At 44.2% G+C, this 19,517-nt stretch overlaps 1 protein-coding gene and 1 long non-coding RNA gene across 2 annotated transcripts in view; one reads left to right on the top strand and one right to left on the bottom strand.

Moving 5' to 3' along the window:
- Nucleotides 1–18,270, top strand: part of LOC142601126 (uncharacterized) — a 29,947-nt gene extending 11,677 nt beyond the window's left edge. Inside the window, exon 4 of the long non-coding RNA XR_012834730.1 lies at nt 14,421–18,270. This is a non-coding gene — a long non-coding RNA (uncharacterized LOC142601126). The remainder of the gene's footprint in view (nt 1–14,420) is intronic.
- On the bottom strand, nt 954–14,427 carry PSEN2 (presenilin 2). The gene is made up of 10 exons (XM_010309556.2): nt 14,263–14,427; nt 13,351–13,580; nt 12,234–12,375; nt 11,151–11,218; nt 10,123–10,343; nt 9,208–9,306; nt 7,344–7,421; nt 5,552–5,671; nt 5,110–5,228; nt 954–3,444 (listed from the first exon to the last, which is right to left on the bottom strand). Exons 1-10 carry the CDS (start codon nt 14,404–14,406, stop codon nt 3,289–3,291), a joined length of 1,377 nt encoding a protein of 458 aa, XP_010307858.1. The 5' UTR covers nt 14,407–14,427; the 3' UTR covers nt 954–3,288.
- Nucleotides 18,271–19,517: the final 1,247 nt, after the last annotated feature.

The following is a 19,517-nucleotide window of genomic DNA, read 5'->3' as shown; positions in this document are numbered from 1 at the left end:
TGGCATTTCTAGCAAAGACTAACTCCTTTCTGAGGGACTTTCCTTAAGAGCCTGAAGTTAGGTTTTATGAATGAGACCTTGAGTATCCGATGAGAGCTGCCGTGGAAGCACTGCATGGTTGTGCAAGGAGTGTCCCATTTCTTGTACATTCTTTATGACTGTGCTGCTTCTTGCGCGCTCGCTGTGGGCAGAATGCATCTCCAGTCTTTGTTGCACAGTAGACACTTCAAACAAAACAACCCCAAAACAATCGAAACCAAAAGCAACAACAAAGCGGCAAGAGGAAACACAGCAATACGCACAAGCAGCAACTGCGTGGTCAGAAGGCGACAACGTCAAACTTGTTGAATTGCACATGCTTCTAACAAAGGCACTAAATGCTGCAGGGAGGCCACATATCTCCCAGCAATTAAAAGCTTGGATTTCATTAGTCAGGCTTACCACTACATTTTTGTTCACAGACTTGGCTTCAGTCTTACATGCTAGAGATATGCCCAAGCCACATTTGAGACTAGATGCAATTAGACAGGAGGGAAGGCGTGGGTGTGACAGGGATCATGTAGGAAAATGCCAACACATGGCCCCTCCCATAGGACTTCAGGCTGTTGAGTGACACCTACATCAAGACAAGTGTCACCCCAGCCTACCTGGCAGCTGTGCTTTTTCAGGGATGCACATCAGTGGGAGTATTGAGATTTCTTCAAGGTGAAAGAGACTGCAGTTCAGCAAGTTGAAGACAAGGAATGAAAACAGTAGACAGACAAATGCTTTGCTCATTTAGGTTGCCAGGTCACTGAGTCAGTATCTCATGTAGTAGCCAGCTAGGGAGTAGAGTAAATCCTGCCCTCTCCATTTTCACATCTTAGGCCATGCTGCACAATGTTAACATCACAAACAAAACTTCACCTTATGCGCAGGTGAAAATGTCCAGTGAGATGAGAAATCACTCAATATCGTTTTAAAACTTGTATGTGTGTATATACATACATAAACACACACAGTGAATATATATATTTGTAGTAAATACATATGAACTTTTACACAATTAAAACCACTCCAGTATATACATGATATACTCCTGTCACTCACCAGGACAATACATTTTGTTGCACTGACAGAATCTGTTGCTCAGTTACCTTTTAAATTACAATTTTTATAAGTTATGCAGAATTGCTCAGTGGAAGGCCAACCTTTGGCAAGCACAAATCTGCAGAAAACCACCAGCCCCAGTAGTGATCATTCAATATTTGAAGGTACCCCCCCAGTTTCCTTCAAATATCAACTCTGCTTTCATAGAAATAAATTGTTTCTAACAATATGCTACAACCCTGTTAAACCAAGCAGGATTTTTCTTCTGGTGCATACAAATATTTCACATCCTCTCTACACCATGCAATGCAAAAAGCAAAATCACATTTGCAAGTGACTGTATTCTGATTTGGCCCCGTAACTGTTTCACTTTTAAAACAAAAACAAGAAAACAAAAAGAAAACCCAACTCTCACATAAACCTTAAAAAAATCAGCAGACAGAGCTCTAGTGATTTAAGTTTCCAAAGGAAATACGTTTTAGTAATAATTAACTCTGTCTGCAGCTGTTAAGTCCAAACATTGCAAATGTAAGAAATGAGGAAAGAAAACTAAACAAAGAGAGCAAGAATTACTTACTTGTCCAAACTGAGACACACACAACTTGTAAAAACCCTTTCACGCTTTTTAAAAATTTGTTTGAATCACCTGTGTGATGTCCTTGTTAAATATCAAAGTAGATTAGCTTGAACAAGTCTATTGGAAAAAGCACTACCTTAAAAATGCGTAGTTCAAAGCCTTATCTAAAAAGTATTTTCAGAGATTAAATTCTGCATCTCTCAATGACATTGCATTATTCACAAAACCTTGCATAATGTTACATTTTGAAACGCTGACATTGATCAGCTGTCAAAGAAAACACAGCTTGTCTGTGTAATAGTTACTCAAGTAAAAAGAGAAAAAAAAAATCACAGAACTTGGCTATTTCTAAAAAACTGACTCTTGGAGTAGAAATAAAATTATTTTAAAAGGTGGAGAAAACAGTAAGGTTCAGTCAGACCTGTATTTTTTATTGGCGACAAGCACTGTGATTTTTTTTTTTAATGAACTCACTTGAGGGTGTGTAAATACTCCTAGCATTAGTAGTGCCCTATGTAGAGTAAGGTAAGAGCACATTAAAGTTTGCATCTCCCGTATTTTGATACAAACTTATAACAGAGTATTTCCAAAAGAGTTTCTTTGACATTAAATTGCTATTTTAAAGTTTGTAATAAAAAAATCTTTAAACAGTACCAAAACCCAGGTAAACCTAGTCTTAATCTGTGTAAGAGGACCTCTTCATAAAAGGAAAGTAAATCCTCTTTTTGGAATGGTTACAACAGTGCACAGAAATGAGACCAGAAATACACACAAGAAGTTACAGGTCAACTGATTTACTGGAATTGTGCAGTAATTTCCACCTTACGGTAATTTAAGGATTGTAGTATGGACCCAGAAAAAGATTTCCAAAAAGATAAAATGCTGGGAGGAGACAGGAAAAAGTATTGGTCTTCCCACACTGGATCTGACGCAGTGTCACGGGCAACCCTGCTTTCAGGTAGTAGATGCGCTCAGAACCAGAAGCTTGATGTTTAAACGTTCCACCACGGACATCCTGTCTAGATCAGTCATGGCTCACTATGTCTCACTAAGGTCAGAATAAATAGGCATTTGTGGCAATTTCAACAGAAGCTGTGTGCACAGAGGCCACCTCATGAAGTTCAGCCTCACTTCTCCAATGCTCACAACCACTGTTCTGTGCGTGCCGACTGCTGTGCTTTTCTGATTACAAGTACAACTTATTTGCACCGCGCGTTTGCACAACACTTTTGAAAAGCGTGAAGTGTTAGCAATTCTAGAATACAGTTAAACTTGACTGCAATTCCGGAGCTAAGACACCTTAGCTTCTGGAAGCACAGATCAGACTCTTCACCTCTCCAGTGTCCCATGCTACATACAGGTTTCAGTGCTCACAACAGCCAGGTAACATAAAAGTAACACTCTGACATCAGCAATGAGCCAGGCTTTTCACTGGAGTTCAAAAGTCCTGTGAAAAATCTTAGTTCAACATGTAACTATTAGATTTTTAGTACACATCATCACAGAGTTAGTGTTTCCTTACAAATATATGGCACTAAGTGTAAAACTTTATGACTTATTCCAAACAGTGTACCATACTTCACAGCAAAACTTTAAAAAGAATCCTCTAACTCCCACTTCTTCTAAATGTACAGCTGGTGGGAGGCCAGGGTGTCCATGAATGGTCGCACAAGGTTGTCTGTCGAGAAGTAGAAGACCAAGCCAAAGGTGATGGAGATGGGAAGGGCAGGCAGTGCTTTCTTAAAAACAGCCAGTAATAAAAGAGTTAAGCATAAACCCTGCCAGAGAGAATAAAAAACACAAGGAGATATAGTAAGAAGCCCAGAAATGTATCTGTCATCAACAAGCTAATATATGAATAATAAGCTATCTACGCTGCACAGCAGCTGAAGCCTGCCTGAGCTAACAGTGGCATGAGGTCCATTTGCCCACACCTTCATCTTTCACACAAGCTGGCCAGGTATTTTCTTCAGCAATCTTGAGCACAGCTCTCTCTCTGCTGAGAAAGTGCTATAAACAGCTAGCGTTGACATACAGCTGACTCCGAGAAGTTAATGTATTTACAGATTATTCTACATTTTGTTCTACACCATTATGCATGAAGTACTGATCCAGCAGATAAAAGCACTTAAATCCTGGTGAACTGCACAGATAAGGAGTTTCACTGGAGGAGTAACACAGTGGCATGTACTTCTAGCACCTTCCCAATTTTCAAGGTCTCTTGGGGAAAAAAAGAACAAACCACCCAAACAAAATATCCACTGCTGTTCTTTTGACTGGATTGCTTACTATGATAGGTGAATTCTGGTTGTATCTGGATAGCAGGCCAAGATCTGTTTTTTTGGAGCACACGTGAAAGTGTTTGTACATTTTGGGTAGACAGTATGGCTGACTGCATTTAGGTGTGGATTCCTTCTCTCCCTTTTTAATTCCTCCATGATGACAAAACTTCAGAGACACTAGGCTCCAAAAATTTTAACAGGACAGTAACAGAAACAGAATGGGGCATTTGGCCTCACAGACAGCCAAGAGAGAGCATTCCCCCAGTGAAGGGATCCTGTGCTGGACCCCAGGATATGGAACCAGGTGATCCTGTAAGTTTCTCTGACCTGTGAGGTAGGAAAGCTACACTCAACACACTTTATTAAAGTTAGCTCATTTCTAGTTCTCATCCTTTTTCATCCATGATCTTCACAAGTGAAAGTCACTGTCTTTCACTACCCTTGGGATCCAAGTGGGGAAATGGAGGCCCAGGAAGGATGGCATAATTCATTTTCTTATACCTTCTAAAACTCCTGCCGTTGCCCTCCTTGTTAATTTCCATGAGGATACTGGTGTAAACAGCAAGTTCCTAAATGAAAGCTCAACAGCGTTCGGTCATTAGACCTGGCAGGACCAATTTAGCAGTTACAGTACGATTGTCATCTGCTTCTACTGATAATTTCCATGGATTTTTAAGTCTCCTTCCTTCCTGTTTTTTCCAGTGTGAACACAAGAACGAGATAGGTCTTCATCCTCCTCTTTAGCCATTCTCCTTAGCAAAAGGGAGTTAACCTTTTCAACTACACTTGCTCATCAATGTGGAGTTCATAATATCAACTCCTGTGGCTGACAGAAGTTCCCCATCTTTAACCCTGAAGCAAGCACGCTAACAGTTCAGCCGTAACTCTTTTCCCTGGGGCTGTTTCACCCCCACCATCTCCGTGCTTGGCTCTGCTCTGAGAAATCTTCCCGTCCAGCCTGTATCACTGAGTTTCTCCCAGCAGCTGTTCAAAGACTGTCTGTATAGACAGAGCATTGGGCTGGGACATCCACTGGTGCTTTCTCCTGAACACCCAGCATGTTACCTGCAGAGATTTAGCAGTGCTCGGCTGCCGGTACTTCTAGCAACACCCCTGTGCTGAACAGGCTGTAATGGAGTTTTTAAAAGCTTGCTCACTTACTATGAGAATGGCTACAAAGCAGGCCAGCGTAGTATTCCAGTCTCCACTAGCTGTGGCAGCTGCTTTCCCAACAAGCACGCTGTAAAATATGAAGTCTCCAAGGCCCAGCTTCACACCCCCTGAGAGAAGTGGAAAAAGAAAACAAGTGTTACTTCTGTTCAACTTCCTCCTGAACAAATTCTTGTCCCCTGGGAAGCAGGTGAAGGTTCCTGCTTAAATTGTCTGCGTAGCCAAAAGATGTCTGGAACCACAACCCCAGAACAGATACTGCAGCAGCAAGAAATAATAGTCAGACTCAAGATCTTTGTTGTTCAACAAGTAGCAACTCTTTAAATTAGCTGTGATTAGGCCAAAATGGGTAACAGTGTGTTAACCACAATGACTAAAAATGTCAGGCACTGACCATGACTACACTGAAAACAAGGTATGAAGCTTCCCTTACTTTCCTCCTCCTCGAGCTCCTCAAAAGAAGTGATGGGGCGGGTCGGAACAGGACTCCTCGTCTCCGACATCTGAGAGTCTGTGTGTGAAGGGCTCCTGTGGTCCTCCCTCCCATCTTCAGCTTGGTTCCACAAAAACAGGACAGGAAGAGCAGACCAAAAAAAAAAAAAAAAAAAAAAACCACCACAACAGGTAGTTACATTTATAACCTGTTTTAATTTATGAAATCCACACTTCTGTAAAGTTTCTCTGGAATGGGTAAGCCCTCTGTTTCTTGGAGGTGTGATCATCAGGACCAGTTCAAGCAGAGACATTTAGTGGCTTTGAGGAAAACACATGTCATTATTTGAAACAGTCAGAAGGGTACACGTTCACAGCTCCTTTGGCAGCTACGCAGGAGTTCAGTGGCTTTAACAAGTGAGTACTTACGCAGAACTAAGTGTTGCTCTGCACAGGCTAGAATGACAAGTAAAACCAAGTAAACTTAATACTCACTCCCGCATTGTTTGGAATCCCACAAAATATGGGATCCTGTATCTTTGGGGTGGAGGTGCTCAGGTGTTCCCTAACTGGTAGTATGACAAAAATGGATGACTAAGAGGACTGCCATTTATGAGAAAAGTTCTGCCCTGAATCACATTGATGTTGGGGCTGGGTGTTCACACGTAGTAAATGGACACACTTTGTTGTTCACAGATTTAATTTTTTTTTTCCTGGTTAAACACATCTAACAGAGCCCTCAGTAGTGCTTTTGGAAGCAGTCAGTCTGTGATGCAGTACTCTATTTGACAGTTCCTATTTTTCAGAAGCATGCATACGAACTTTCCAGTCCACATCAGTCTGATGGGACGCTGCTGCTGCAGATGCAAGCAGACTGTGATCTGGGACACAGAGCTTCCACGGTGGCATTCTGTATGCCTCAGCCTGTAGTTTGCTCCTGCTCTGTGCCCAGTTTCAAAGCAGGATTGTGTCTCAGCGGTTTGTTAGTATGTCATCTGCTTTATCCTGAAATAAGCAGCATGTTCAGTTATTAAGCCTTAGCATACATTTATTGCTTTAACATAAAAAGGTACTGTCATCTCTGAGTGCAACAGGACCAGATGGGGAATCCTCCCTACACCACAAGTCATATTTTCCTCAGTCACCTTCAAAATTGCAGTTTAACTTGCATTTCAGGAAGATAAAAGCAAAGGCACAAAAATTCCCACAGCACCAGCTAGAATGTAAACTCGGAACACATCACCTGCTGTTGTGTAACTGCCCAAACATAAGCCTTTACCCAAGGGTAAATGTAAAGACGTTCATTTTCTTTGGCAAGGTAAGCTATATTGCACGTACAGCTAGGTAGAAGCATGTCTGCTCCACGGCAGTGGCCTGAATGCAACGTGCTGCAACACACTTAAGTTCACCAGCTCATCGGCATTATATTTATGAGTGTATCTTGTAATTTACCATCCCCAGCTAGTAAAAATATAAACTCCCCAGTAGCCCACTTTCAGTTTTGACTTCAGTACATCTGAAGATGTGTGTTGGACAACATTTCTGTTGGTGTATTGTTTGTTTTAAATAAAGGCAGCCTGAATACTGGAGCTTCCTACATCATTGTCTGGGCATCTTTGCTGCCAGTCCTAACAGCAGGTTTCAGAACATCACCAAGTTCTGCAACTAATGTAACAACAGTGAAAAAAAAATGCATCCATCAGGATTCAGGGGCTTACATTTACTTGCAGTCTCAAACATACACATTATTTCCATGAGACAGTGCTCTGTATAGAAGTGACATGCAAGCAAACCTGCATCCCACGTCTGCTGACTTGGTCCTCTTGCTGCTGTGTCTGGTTTTGCCATTCCAACTGTCCACATCATAGCAGCTAGAAGAAAGAGAGAAAGTAATCAGTTGCATAAAACATCAGTCACTATAGCTCAGGGGAGCTAAGTATTTATCTGTCCCTAAAAACACAAACCCTTGCCCCTGTAAATGCTTTTAAAACACTCACTCTTGGTTGGTTTCCCTAGGCACTTTGAAGGCAAGGTGGGAAAAAATGAAAGTGGTGCATCCATTCAGTTTTTAAGAAAGTCCCAGAGCACAAACAGCTAAGAGCCAGTACAGTCTTCTCTGTAGGCTAAAGAAGGCAAAAATCCAGAACTAGGGTCATCTCCTCTGTTTTCTTTCTGGTTTCTGGCTCTTCTCTTCAAAGAAAACAATTGCCCAGGAAACGATGGTAGTACAAAAGGTAACCAGAGGTTAACTTACACAGCTCACTCCTCATGTTCTGCTAAAGGTAAAGCACACAAGCGAGGGATATGCAGGAGTTGTCAGAGTGCCAGCTTTCCCACTTTGCCTCTGCCTATTTGTTTTGGTTTTTTCCTATCAAAATATTGGCTATTTCTGTTTTGGTTCCAAGAATAACTGAAGGATGTTTGGAGGTTTATTCTTGAGATTGATCCCTAAATTAAAAAGGAATACAAACCATTCTGAAATCAGTGGAAGGGAACGCAAATCAGCTGTTTGTTTAAGTAGGCATCAGTCTTCCTGTTTTTATAGAAACTGAACTAAACAAAATAAGGCAAGGCAAACATGGTGCCTGCTTTTCCACTACAAACTCAGCCAGGGTGATGTTTTTGCATCTAGAGGGAGCCACAGAATGTGGTCTTGCCATGGAGACACTAGTGTTCTGCACAAGAACGTTTTGTTCAGTATTTAGTATTTGTTGAATTAAATTCTCCTTAGAGAAAATCTTGTTTGTTAACTAGAACATGTGAGAGACTTCATCTAGATTGTCTCAGGTCAGTATAACAGATTGTCCAGTAAAAGGGAGGTCAGCAGAAGCCAACAGAAGCTCTGCTTGGAACATATAAAAGCATTTCTATAACATTAAATGCTTGGAAAAAGAAAAAAAAATCAGGTTGTAGGCATCCTCAACTTACCACTCAACATTTGGAAATACTCGTTCATCTTCCAAGTGATGTAATGAAAAAGTCACTGAGGTCCTTGAAGCACCAGGTCCCCCACCAATTGCCTGCCTTACAACTATCTTAATCTTAAGCACATAGATACCTTTGTGGATAAGGGCACCGGCACTGTCATAGTTAAACAGCCCAAGAAAGCCAGGGAAGAGATGACTTGATTTTGTTTGCAGAGCAATACTTCCCCTTTACAAAAGGAGCAGCCACACAGCAATCAAGAAAGCAAATATGTTCTAAGCACTGCCACCTGTACAGTGCACAGAGCAAGAAGGGGCTACAGGAAGAATGGAACCTCATCACACGTTTAAAGTGTGTCTATGAAGCGCATGCACAAGGAGTAAGTGTATTGAGTGAGCATCATCTAACCACAGAACTTTGCAAACACTACTGTCCATCTAACACAGGTTTTTGCATGCAGAACAAAGGGGCACTGCACTGTATTGACGAAAGGATAAATCTACTTGTGAACATCTCAGCTTCACAAGACAAAAGTGGGCTCGCATTGGCTAATTAGAGTTAGCCCCATTGTAAACTGGTAAACACGGCCTTCTACAAGTGGTCTGTGCCAGAATGTAAACACACACCAATCTTAGGGCAAGGAAGTAACTAAAATAGTGCTCTTGGGTTTGACGCAGAAATAGGTTGCAAGTTTAATCTGGCTAAAAACATTCACATTCTAATCTTACTCACAGGAATATATTAATGCAGGAAAAATGGGCTCATTTCTCTCCTGTGCAGTTTCTACCAGCATTCTCAGTGGCCCCTTGGGACAGAGAACAGCCATCAGATCTGCAAAGAGAAAAGGGACAGACAATCTCATCTCAAACTATTGTGCATATTTGACATTCTTTATCTTTAAAAAGCTATTCTCCCCTCAAAATTCCATCTATCAATATTAACTGGATGACTTCCTAAATGGCAGTTTCTGCCACTTTGCATAGCTCTAGCTGTTCTTGTCCCTGAAGGCGTTGTACACTCCAAATACCATCCCCACAACTTAATGTAATAATAAGAGTTTTCATTCTGCTAATCCTATAAAAAGCCACTTGAGACTACCACATTATTTATTTGAAGGTAGACAACAGCATTACATCGAGGTGTTAAATTTAAAGGAGGACTGGGTGGTACTTTGTTCACATTCCATGATCCATCACTACATATGCTGTTTCACGTGAATGAAGGCCTTTGGTCCAGTTCCTCTTTGCCTACCCTCTCTCCCCCGTCAGAGCTCCCGGCTACCTCTTGTTCTGCGGGTTCTCTTGAAACTTTTCACTCATACCAAAATCCACGATCTCTCAATAAACAAAGCGTGCAAGACTATCGGGTTGCTACTGATAGAAATCCAACCACCCCTACCATGCAGTTAGATGCGGTTAAGTACTTCCCTGACTTGGTGTTCCACTTCGAAAGACGTGGTAGGAGTACAGTACCTACGCGAACAAGTTAGCAAGACACAAGCCAGGGAGTCAACTTCATTGCCCATCTGCCTCTTTCTAAAGCTGTTAGCACCATAAAGGTGTTTTTTGAATGACATGCAGAGTCCTGAGATTGCCTCAGAGTAACCTCTCCATGAGCCACACCTTGAGAGTCACAACCCAGACTTACCATAGATGGAGATTGCACCTAGAATCACCCAAGCTGACCACTCAGGTAGATATTTAATGAAAACGAGTGCCATCAGGGCACTGATCATAATGAGATATGCTTGCTGGAGCTGCAAGGGTCCTTTCCAGTGTATGCAAATCATTCCAACAGCTCCAAAATTCCAGATTACTAAGAACAGAGTGGGGTAATCCATGGCCACGTTGTACGTCTTCAGTACTTCACTGGAATACAAGAAGAAGATTTAGCTGAGCAATAAAAGCAACTGACACACAAAGCATCCTACTAGCTAGTTAAACAAACAAGCCTCCTACTACACCAGGAGGAAGTAGGATAGAAGCAGCTTTCATCCTGAAAGGGGAAGCTGCCTTTTGGCCAATTGCTGCTCTTTGCTCTCTGGTCCTCTGCAGGAGACAGACATGCTGTGTGCACAGACAAGCACCACACTGCCTTAGTCCTGAGGTCAACAGCGATTCCAAGGGTTTGAGCAGGTGGGATTTCAAGGCTTAACTGAACATAGGCGTGTGGCTACACGACTACTGTGCTGCAGACAATAAGTGACATAAGAGTCACCTCACCAAATGCATGATGCTCACTGTTAAAGAAGAGCAGCAAAGTTTTAAAAGTGTCACCAGCAGGTTAGAAGTTTGGCTCCCTCCGAGCTGGGAGCTAAGGGAACGAGCTTGAAATGATGTAGTCTGAGAAGAAGGCAAGGCAAATCAGAGAACTAACTCAGCACATAAAGTTCCTTTCCACCTGCTTCTCAACGTATAATTCAGGGCCTCTGTACCACCAGGTTCATCCTGTTCATTTCATGTTCCTGGTATCACTTCCCAGTGATTTTTGTAGAGTAGGGACTGTAAAATCAGCTATTGCCTATTAAAGACCTCATTTTCCATTTCTGAAAAAAGAAAGCTATCTCATTCTAACGATTTTTAAACCTCCATTTGGAGAAGGGGAGACATTCCTTTCCTTGTTCAAGTTAGGCATTTTCTGCAGAGAGGCAGGTTACCTGCACCATTCCCACTTACCCGAGATATATGTAGGTAAAGAGGAAGAGCAGCATCAAAGAGGACAGGATCAGCCAGCCATGGATGAACTATCAAGGGCAAGAAGAGATAGTGATTGAAGGGGCTGTTACCCCTCATGTAGGTCGCAGTGCTGCATGCACTACTGACACAGCTTCCTATTGTCCAGCAGTCTCCTGCACTCCTCCTCCAGTTTCCAAAGACCCTGCCCTTCCCCACTGCCAGTAAGGGAGGAGGGACAGCCAGTTGCTCCCAGTTCTCCCCAATTCTTTCATTTTATATTCCATCCCTTGGAGTTTGTTGGTTTTGGTCTGGTTGGGTTTTCTTAGTCTCTTTCCTATCCATTTCCATGGGTATCCATACTGGCTCCTAGCTTAGACAGGAAAGCGCCTTCTGTGTGGTGGGGAGGAGGAGGGGTTTTTGCCCAAGGTTGTACAGTAAATCCATCACAGGGCCAAGTTTAATAGGCAGCAATGGCCAGTGCTGAAATGCTGGGCTGGTACCACATAGAACAGCTCCCTGGGCACCGCAAAACCTGAATGTGCCTTTCCCTCCAAGCCTTGTTCCCTTCCACCAGAGCCTCTGCAGGCAGGAAGAATACCAGTTCCCACAAAGCTTCTCTGAAACTTAAGGCATTCGCAGTAAATGGTACAACACAGTCCATAAGTACAAACTACAAAACATTTTGATCAGATGGAGAAGACTCGGACCTGACTAACACAAAGTAGCAGGCCTCGTTTTTAAGAGCCTACCATTAGTGACAAAATAACAGCAAAGCGTATTTGGGGGCACAGCTCTACCACTGCTGGCAAAGGCTTCATCAGGAAATGAGACACTCATCCAAATGAACATGCTATTCCCTGACTGCTGCCAGCTAGTGGGTAAAGAGACTAGGAGTTCAGCCTGGGCCTTTTATGCTGCAGCATGAAGCAACTTCGTTATTACACTGCTCACAATATGATTCTTGCGATGACTAAGATGTGGACTTGCCAGTGCAGTGCCTGTATTTCTCACTGACACACAAGCCCCACTTGAACTTAAGTTCACAGCGTATAGGTAGAAAAGGCTCTGGCATGAACGCTTTACCTTGTAGCAGCGGTATTTATAGAGCAGAACTAGAAACACGGTCATTACAACGATGACGCTGATCATTATGATGGTGTTCAACACTGAGTTCAAGAGACGCTGGCCTACAGATGGGGTATCCTCACTGAAAGGGGTGTAGATCCTGCAGGATAAAGCAAAAGCCAGATAAAGTACATATATTCTCTTCTAACTAACTACCCCAAGATAAAACCAGACCTGCGTGTGGGAAAGAGAGGGAGGTATGACTGCCAAGGACAGCAAACATGAGATGTAGCCTCTGAAGGGGCTGGGCTCCAGTTAATTATCAACTAAAGATTAGTGGTCTCTGTCAAAAGCACATTCCTTCAGAGAACCTGTGGCTGGCAGAGCTCTAAGAAAAAGACACCGAGTATAAATGACTAAGTTTAGTAAATTGTCTCCAGGCCACGAATTTTTATTGCATGCTCTGGACCCCCTCCATGATAATTACAAGGATGCATCCCAGGTGCTGTCCTGAAAGGGGGGACCCTTTCTTTCCACACTTGGTAGGAGAGTCTTGGACTCTTTTATCCCTTCTCATCACTCCACACCCCCCTTCCCATTTTATTTCCTGTGGTTCAGTTCAAGGGACCACAGTCCGCGTTTTTCCACCTGCTGTGTGAAGTGCAGTCAGAGCCCCAGGAGTGCTCTCAGGCACAGTCAGCAAGAGCTGGATGGAATTACTCCACACCGTGAGTCTTTAGGAACCAGAAATGTCATCAGGAAATGAGACACTCATCCAAATGAACATGCTATGACTGCTGCCAGCTAGTGGGTGAAGAGACTAGGAGTTCAGCCTGGGCCTTTTATGCTGCAGTATGAAGCAACTTCGTTATTACACTGCTCACAGGCTTCGCTTAGGGCGCCCTGACAACAGTGCTAACGAATCAGTATAATGCAAGTATGGAAAAACTTACACAGATGAACAGAGCATACTTTAGTAACATCTTTGTACGTTTACACAGCTACCTTTAGCTGCGTAAAGGTTCTCCCAACCTGCCAAGGAAGCACTCTGCGTACACAGACACATGTGCGTGGAACGTATGTGTAAAGCTAAGGATCCCGTGTACTCAGAGGCTGTTCTGAAGACCCCACTTACAGCTGCCCGTTTTTCTCCGTATAGAAGCGCACTGACTTTATGGTGGCGACGACAACAATCATACAAAGGGTGACAGGCACAAAGAGCATGATTACATGCTTTGCTCCATATTTCAGAGTCAGTTCCTCCTCTTCGTTTTCCAAGGTGCTTTCTCTCACTGGAACACCCGAGTCAGACATATCCCCATCAGCGATGTTGTTAGGGCTACGGCTGCTACCTGTTCGCCTCTTCTGAAAAGAAATATTAGAACGTATGTAAGACATTTCTTTGTGTTCAAAGCTTCAATCCACAATATTTCAAATTGTTCCTAATAGGAAGGTACCAACTGAACAATACGATTAGAAATTCCATTACAAATGGGCTGCAACAAAGTTGCAAAACCATTAATATCTAAGGGCCTCTTCAGGTGCAAATACACAGATGGACACATGCACACGAAGGGCAAGGTGCACAGAACTGAGAAGAAAGGCCATCTGAAGTGGGATAAGCTTCATCAGTTCCTCCTCCCACAGCAATGCTGTGCTTGCTTTACCCTGCTGCTTCGCTGACAGCAGGACTAGATTCTGTTGTAATGTTTGCTGCATTTGATCAGAGCAGACAAAGGGTTTCTGGCAAAACAAGAAGGCTGAAAAGGATATCCTGCAAGAGTCATATGTGCATCAGGTCCTGATTAAAAGCCTGTATCTTTACCAAAGGGAAGGAAAAGGGAGGAGTATATACGGAGATAAAAAGGAGGGAAAGTCACAGTGGAGGAAATAGGAATAGCTGCTGGCTGAGAGAGTGACACCAGAGAAACAACGCTGGCCAAAACCAATGCTAGAAGCCAGTCTGCTGGGAGGGCTGGAAGGGTAGCAGGACTACATCTATCATCACACCCCATTTCTTCGCTCCCCGGGAAGGACGAATACCTACCCTATGTGCCTGCACTTCCCCTGCTTCTGAGGGCTGCAGGCCATCCTGGTAGGAGGGTACTGGAGGGCTCTCTGCAGACATCAGGGATGTTCTCTCATTGCAGGGCTCCTCCTCGCTGTCTGAGTTGTTCATGAATGTGATCATTATTGCTTTCCCAGGGAGCACTCAGGAGAGGCACGGCCAAGCACTACTCAAAGGCTGAGGGGACAAACAGAGCAGAAGGAAAGAGAAACAGTGAACACCACAGTGCAAACGACTGGATGTCTGAAGAGGAGACACAATTTCAGCAGGGAGGTGACAGCACCATATCTAACTCCATCTCCTCCTAACAGCTGTTTTAGCCTGCTGTCACCCCAGGCTTGACAATCCGTTCAGTGGAAGTCACAGTGACTTTTGCGGTCAGGGAGAACAGCAAAATGCTGAAGCAATTTAATACTTTTTCTTTGCCACAGCTTTCCCAGTTGCCTCTATTTTCCCTCTCCCATTAGTACACCTTGACTTTCACAAAGGAGGTTTCTCAGTGCTTAGTGTTTGTTTTGCATGGGCCAAACAAAGCTCCACCTCAAATGCTGGCTGCCTGTTAGAAAGCTGAGAGCTCAGCTCTTAAACAACACTCCCGCAAGCATCGGCAGGTAGCCGAAGTTTCTTAGTAACCCGGAGCCTTGGCTTTACATAAGCCACCAACCAGGAGTTACATGCCGTCTTCCCTGTTACCACTGTTTATTAACCAGATGAATTTCATAAGCAGTTCTTCTCTTTGCCGATGGACAACAGCAGATTTGTGTAGAAAGGGAAAGACCCATCAAAGGTGAGCCACTTTTTTTTTCCTTACGTTGCTTTGTGATTAAAAGCAAAGCCACTTGGATGGGCAACAACTTGGAGTACAGAATTGGGGGCTAGAAACATTTGGCCTCTTTCCACCTACTGCTGTGCAGAAAAACAAGCAGAGCAATGGCACAGTGCAGAGAGGAAAGGAACAGCTCTTCTTTCTAGACACCAGAGAGAAGAGGTGCACTGCCCTGGGTACTGCAAAGCAGCCTTAAAGCCAGGATTTCAGGAAGCTCTAAAGGCAGGTGGTAGGAAAATTCCTTTTAGCCTTTATTAAGTCATCTTAACAAAGCAACTGGAGTACATAAAGATAATTCAGTCACCTTTTGATTCTCAGCCACCTGTCCATGAGCAAAACCAGACCTCCAATGCACTCTAAAGCTGTAATATCTACAAGAACACCTCCTCTCCTCTGCAGTATTTTACCCAAGTATCTTGCGAGAAAAAGCCTATGTGTCTCAGGAAATGCATCCAACGCAGAAGAGGAAGCTGAAGAAGCCATGTGACTTGGATGGAGTCACTTAAATCTGAATCATGCATTCACAGTCCAACCAGTACACTGTCAGCCAGCTTGAGAGGTCAGAGTGGACACTTTGAAGATCTGTGAGCTTTTCTTGCTTTTCTCTAAAGAAATTGAAATTCACTTTGGGGGAAGAAAAGGAGGAGTGGGAGATTCCCCTTTCTTTCACAACCTCCTCAACACATCTGGCATCTTCAAGAAATTTTAAAATGTCAACTCCATCTGCCCAAGTGAAACATTTTTCAGACATCTGCTCCTCCCCTGCCTTCTCTTCAAGCCTTTTCATATCATTTTGTTCCTCTTTTAGCGATAAAAGTGGTACAGTTATGGGAAACAAAGGGGTAACCCTCAAGCCAAGCTGGTGAGCTTCATGGTAAAACTGCATTCTTACTGAGCAAGACAGCCAGCACCTGCATTTGTGTGCTTACTTCTTACAGAACCCGAAATCTCCACTCTGGGTGCTTAACACACTCTTCCGACTGAATATGTGGGGGCTCGTAATTTATAGTTGAGACCCCAGATTCTGTTTCAGTTATAGGATTTAGGGCTTCTTTAAAGAAGTCGGGTACATAAAGTCAAATCAATCATGACATACTTCTGGATCTGTGAACAGGTGAAGTTATCCATGCCATGGGATCTGCAACCCATGGAATTTAAGTAACTCTCAAATCCTTCTGCCCATATCAGACCAGGGAAGAAATAAAGATCTACTCTCTGATAGTCTGGGACCAATATTAGGTTTTAACAACCCAATGAGAATATTAAAGAACTTTTTCTCTCAGTATTTAAGAAACTGCAAAACAATTTTTGCTAGATGAACGCAGCAATTCTGCAGAGGATTTAGAAGGGCCAGGCAATTAGCCTACTTTCAACACCCTAGTTGTGCCCACTGGAAGAGTTAAACCAATAACAAAACCACAGTACTAATTGCTTGATTAGTAATCTCCACAATTACATGGAAGAGGAATCTCATGTTGTAATACAGCTGTTTTTAAACTGGGCATTTTCTGCTATTCTCCCTCAACAAGGATGTGGACGAATGCAGAGATGCAACAATACTTCTGGTCAGCAGGCAGACTCAGACCTGAATACAGCTTTACAAAGCTCTGGTTTCAGTGAGGGCTGACACGAACAGACCCCAAAGCATCCAGGATTTTACAGGAGCTCCTGTGGCAACCAGCCCTCAAGAAATCCTCAGACGCTGTATTCACAACTGCCCTAAACTGCCCTAAACATGCAGTCCTGCCAAAGGGGTGGTCCCACCACCCTCAGCATCTCTGGTGCCAACACCAGGTGATCATCAGTTGTCTGCCTCTTTTCAAAAAAGACAATGGGCACTTGTTTTCCTTTGCTTTCACAGAGCCAGGTTCCAGCAGGACCATCTCCCAGGCTAGCTATGTGAGCAGCCCTGGTGCCAGTGCCCCCAGGAGGAAAAGGGAGCGCTGGGCCTTTCCCCTTCCAGTCGGGTTGAGCCTTATGGTGACAAACCCTATGCTTGCTCCTGGACAACCAACACACTCTCACCTTCAGGTCTGCAACACCTACGGCAGCGCAGCTCTTAGCCAAGCAGGGGTCTTTAACATACAGTTCACAGAGGCAGGAACACTGGCCTTCCCCTCTGCCCCACCACAGACCCAGCAGGGAGTTCGTCTAATGCTACTATTTATTCATCACAGCTGCACTCTGAACAGGCACCGAGGCTGTGCTGGCTGCCAAAGAGAGCTTTCATTTAAGTGGTCTGTTCTTCAGGGGAGGAAGCATCAGCCTGGTCACTGTCACACCCACATACCCTTTGGGCTGAGCAGCGGGAAAGAAGAGAGAGCCTCTGTCCCAGGGGCTTGCTTGCCAAACGGAAAGGGAGCCACAGAGCACTGGGTAACCAAGAAAGGGATGTTAAAAGCCACGCTGCTTTCTGATACCATTTCACTGGTTAAACTAAGGGAAGGGACCTTCCAGAGATGATTTTTGCCTCCCTAGGATGCTGGATACCCCATAATGGAAAGCACAGGAATCTTCTTTCCTACTCATGCACATGACATCAAATACATCGGTGCACACTGACTGTGTTCTCCTAGGCTGAGCTGAAAAGGGGGGAGGACAGTTCAGCAAAGGAGAGCATGGAGAGCCGAGACAAGCACACTTGCTTTCTGGGTATAGCAACAAGAGGAGTTTTCAGGGGGCGGGGGGGGGAAACGCAAGCTGTATCTATATTCACAGAAGGCTATAGAGCACAGTCTACCGAATCACTAAACAAAGGAGATGAACAACATGTGCCACACTATCATCAAATTGACCCAGCAGGTTGCAGGGTGTCAGGCAAAGTTTTCCTCTTTTCCTCTGTGGATGGATTCAAACCATCAGGTCCCATTCAAAAATCATACGATGTTTAAGAGCCAAGAGACCAGACTCTCAAAATCATACAGCAAAAATGAAAGGGGACAAAAATTTAGGTCAGTAGTGTGTGCTTCTTATAACGGAGCAGCTGAGGTGGGAATACAAGGACTCCTGCTTTATAGCAGTCTTGCGAAGCCTGCAGGAAAGCAGTACTCACCGGTTTTCTCTTGCTGCGTGTCCTTCGTGCAAGGGACCTCTCTCCTCAACTGCGATAAATCAGCTTTATGGATTTTGATGAAACTGGGACAATTCACTCTAACATTAGGATCTAGTCTCGGTTTGCCTTTTAATTTCATGCTGCAACATCACCGTGCTGCAAACAAACCTAAATCCTTTGCTTTGCATTTCATCCATCACAAATAATACCAGTACAATATACAGCACAGAACAGCTGCTGTAGGCTGGCAGAATACTTAATAATCCACTTGAGAGTTAAAATTTCTGCTTATACATATTGTTCTCTTTGATGGCAATTAGATGAAGAGAATTAGTTTTCCTTTGCTATATTTGGATCACGAGAAAGCTTTGGGCTGACACTGACAGCGTCACATTCTCCTAAATTTCAGCATAGTAATCACTGCTGTTGGTAAACACAAAGAGGAGGACAAAACTTTTAAGAAATCTTAAGTGGTGGGGCCAAAATTAGGAGAAAAGATTTCCAGATTCTTGCCAATAAAGCCAGAACATGCACGTTGCTAAAATGATAGGGATCTTGTAACACACCGACTCAGTGGCCAAAAGAGACCTTGCAAATGCTGTTCACTTTCAGCCCCAGAATGCAAAAATAACAGAACTTGAGCTACTATGGGAAGTTGTAGAGATTTGTAGCCCTCTCTCTCCTCTTTAGGGCATGCCAACATAGCCGAACTAGCACTGCTTTCTTTTGCCCCACAGGAAAGGCACACCACATAGCCCCAAAGGGTTATTTTCTGAAATCAGACCCTCGCCAAGAAGGCTTATTTTGCCAGCATTAAGCCCAAATACACTAGCAGTCAACTTCTCACTGAGGCATAAAGGCGCCACAGCCCCGCAGACCTCCTTACACCGGTAAAACCTCAAAGCCTGGCTCAGACCTCACGCACAGGAGCAGCTACTTGCGTTGGCCCTAATCCTGCCGGGGACATCCGAGCCAGCCGGTGCTGGAGGTGACGCAGGGGGGACACCCAAGGACACCGGCACTGGGGCTGGGCTCCCACCCTACCCGAGCGCCTGGGGCACTGGGGGCAGCCCGGGGCCTGCCGCTGGCGGGCACCGCGTCCGCACCCACGGGGCTGCGGGGCTGGCTCAGCTTCCCTGTCCGTCCGAGCGTGTGGACAGCCCGGCCACCCACACAGCAGCTGGCAGAGAGACAGAGACAACAGGCACTTGGGGGGGAAAAAACCCAACAAAACAAAACACACACCACCAAAAATCCTCGCTGCCAGTCAGAGACCCTGCAGGAGGCCTGAAGGAGACCTTGTCCCCCTGCAGGCGTTTTCCCCAGCTGCCCCTTCTAACGCGTAAAGGCGAGGCT

Source organism: Balearica regulorum, chromosome 3 (assembly GCF_011004875.1).
Source record: "Balearica regulorum gibbericeps isolate bBalReg1 chromosome 3, bBalReg1.pri, whole genome shotgun sequence".
Taxonomy (NCBI): Eukaryota; Metazoa; Chordata; class Aves; order Gruiformes; family Gruidae; genus Balearica; species Balearica regulorum.
This window is presented reverse-complemented; position numbering and strand designations above follow the sequence as displayed.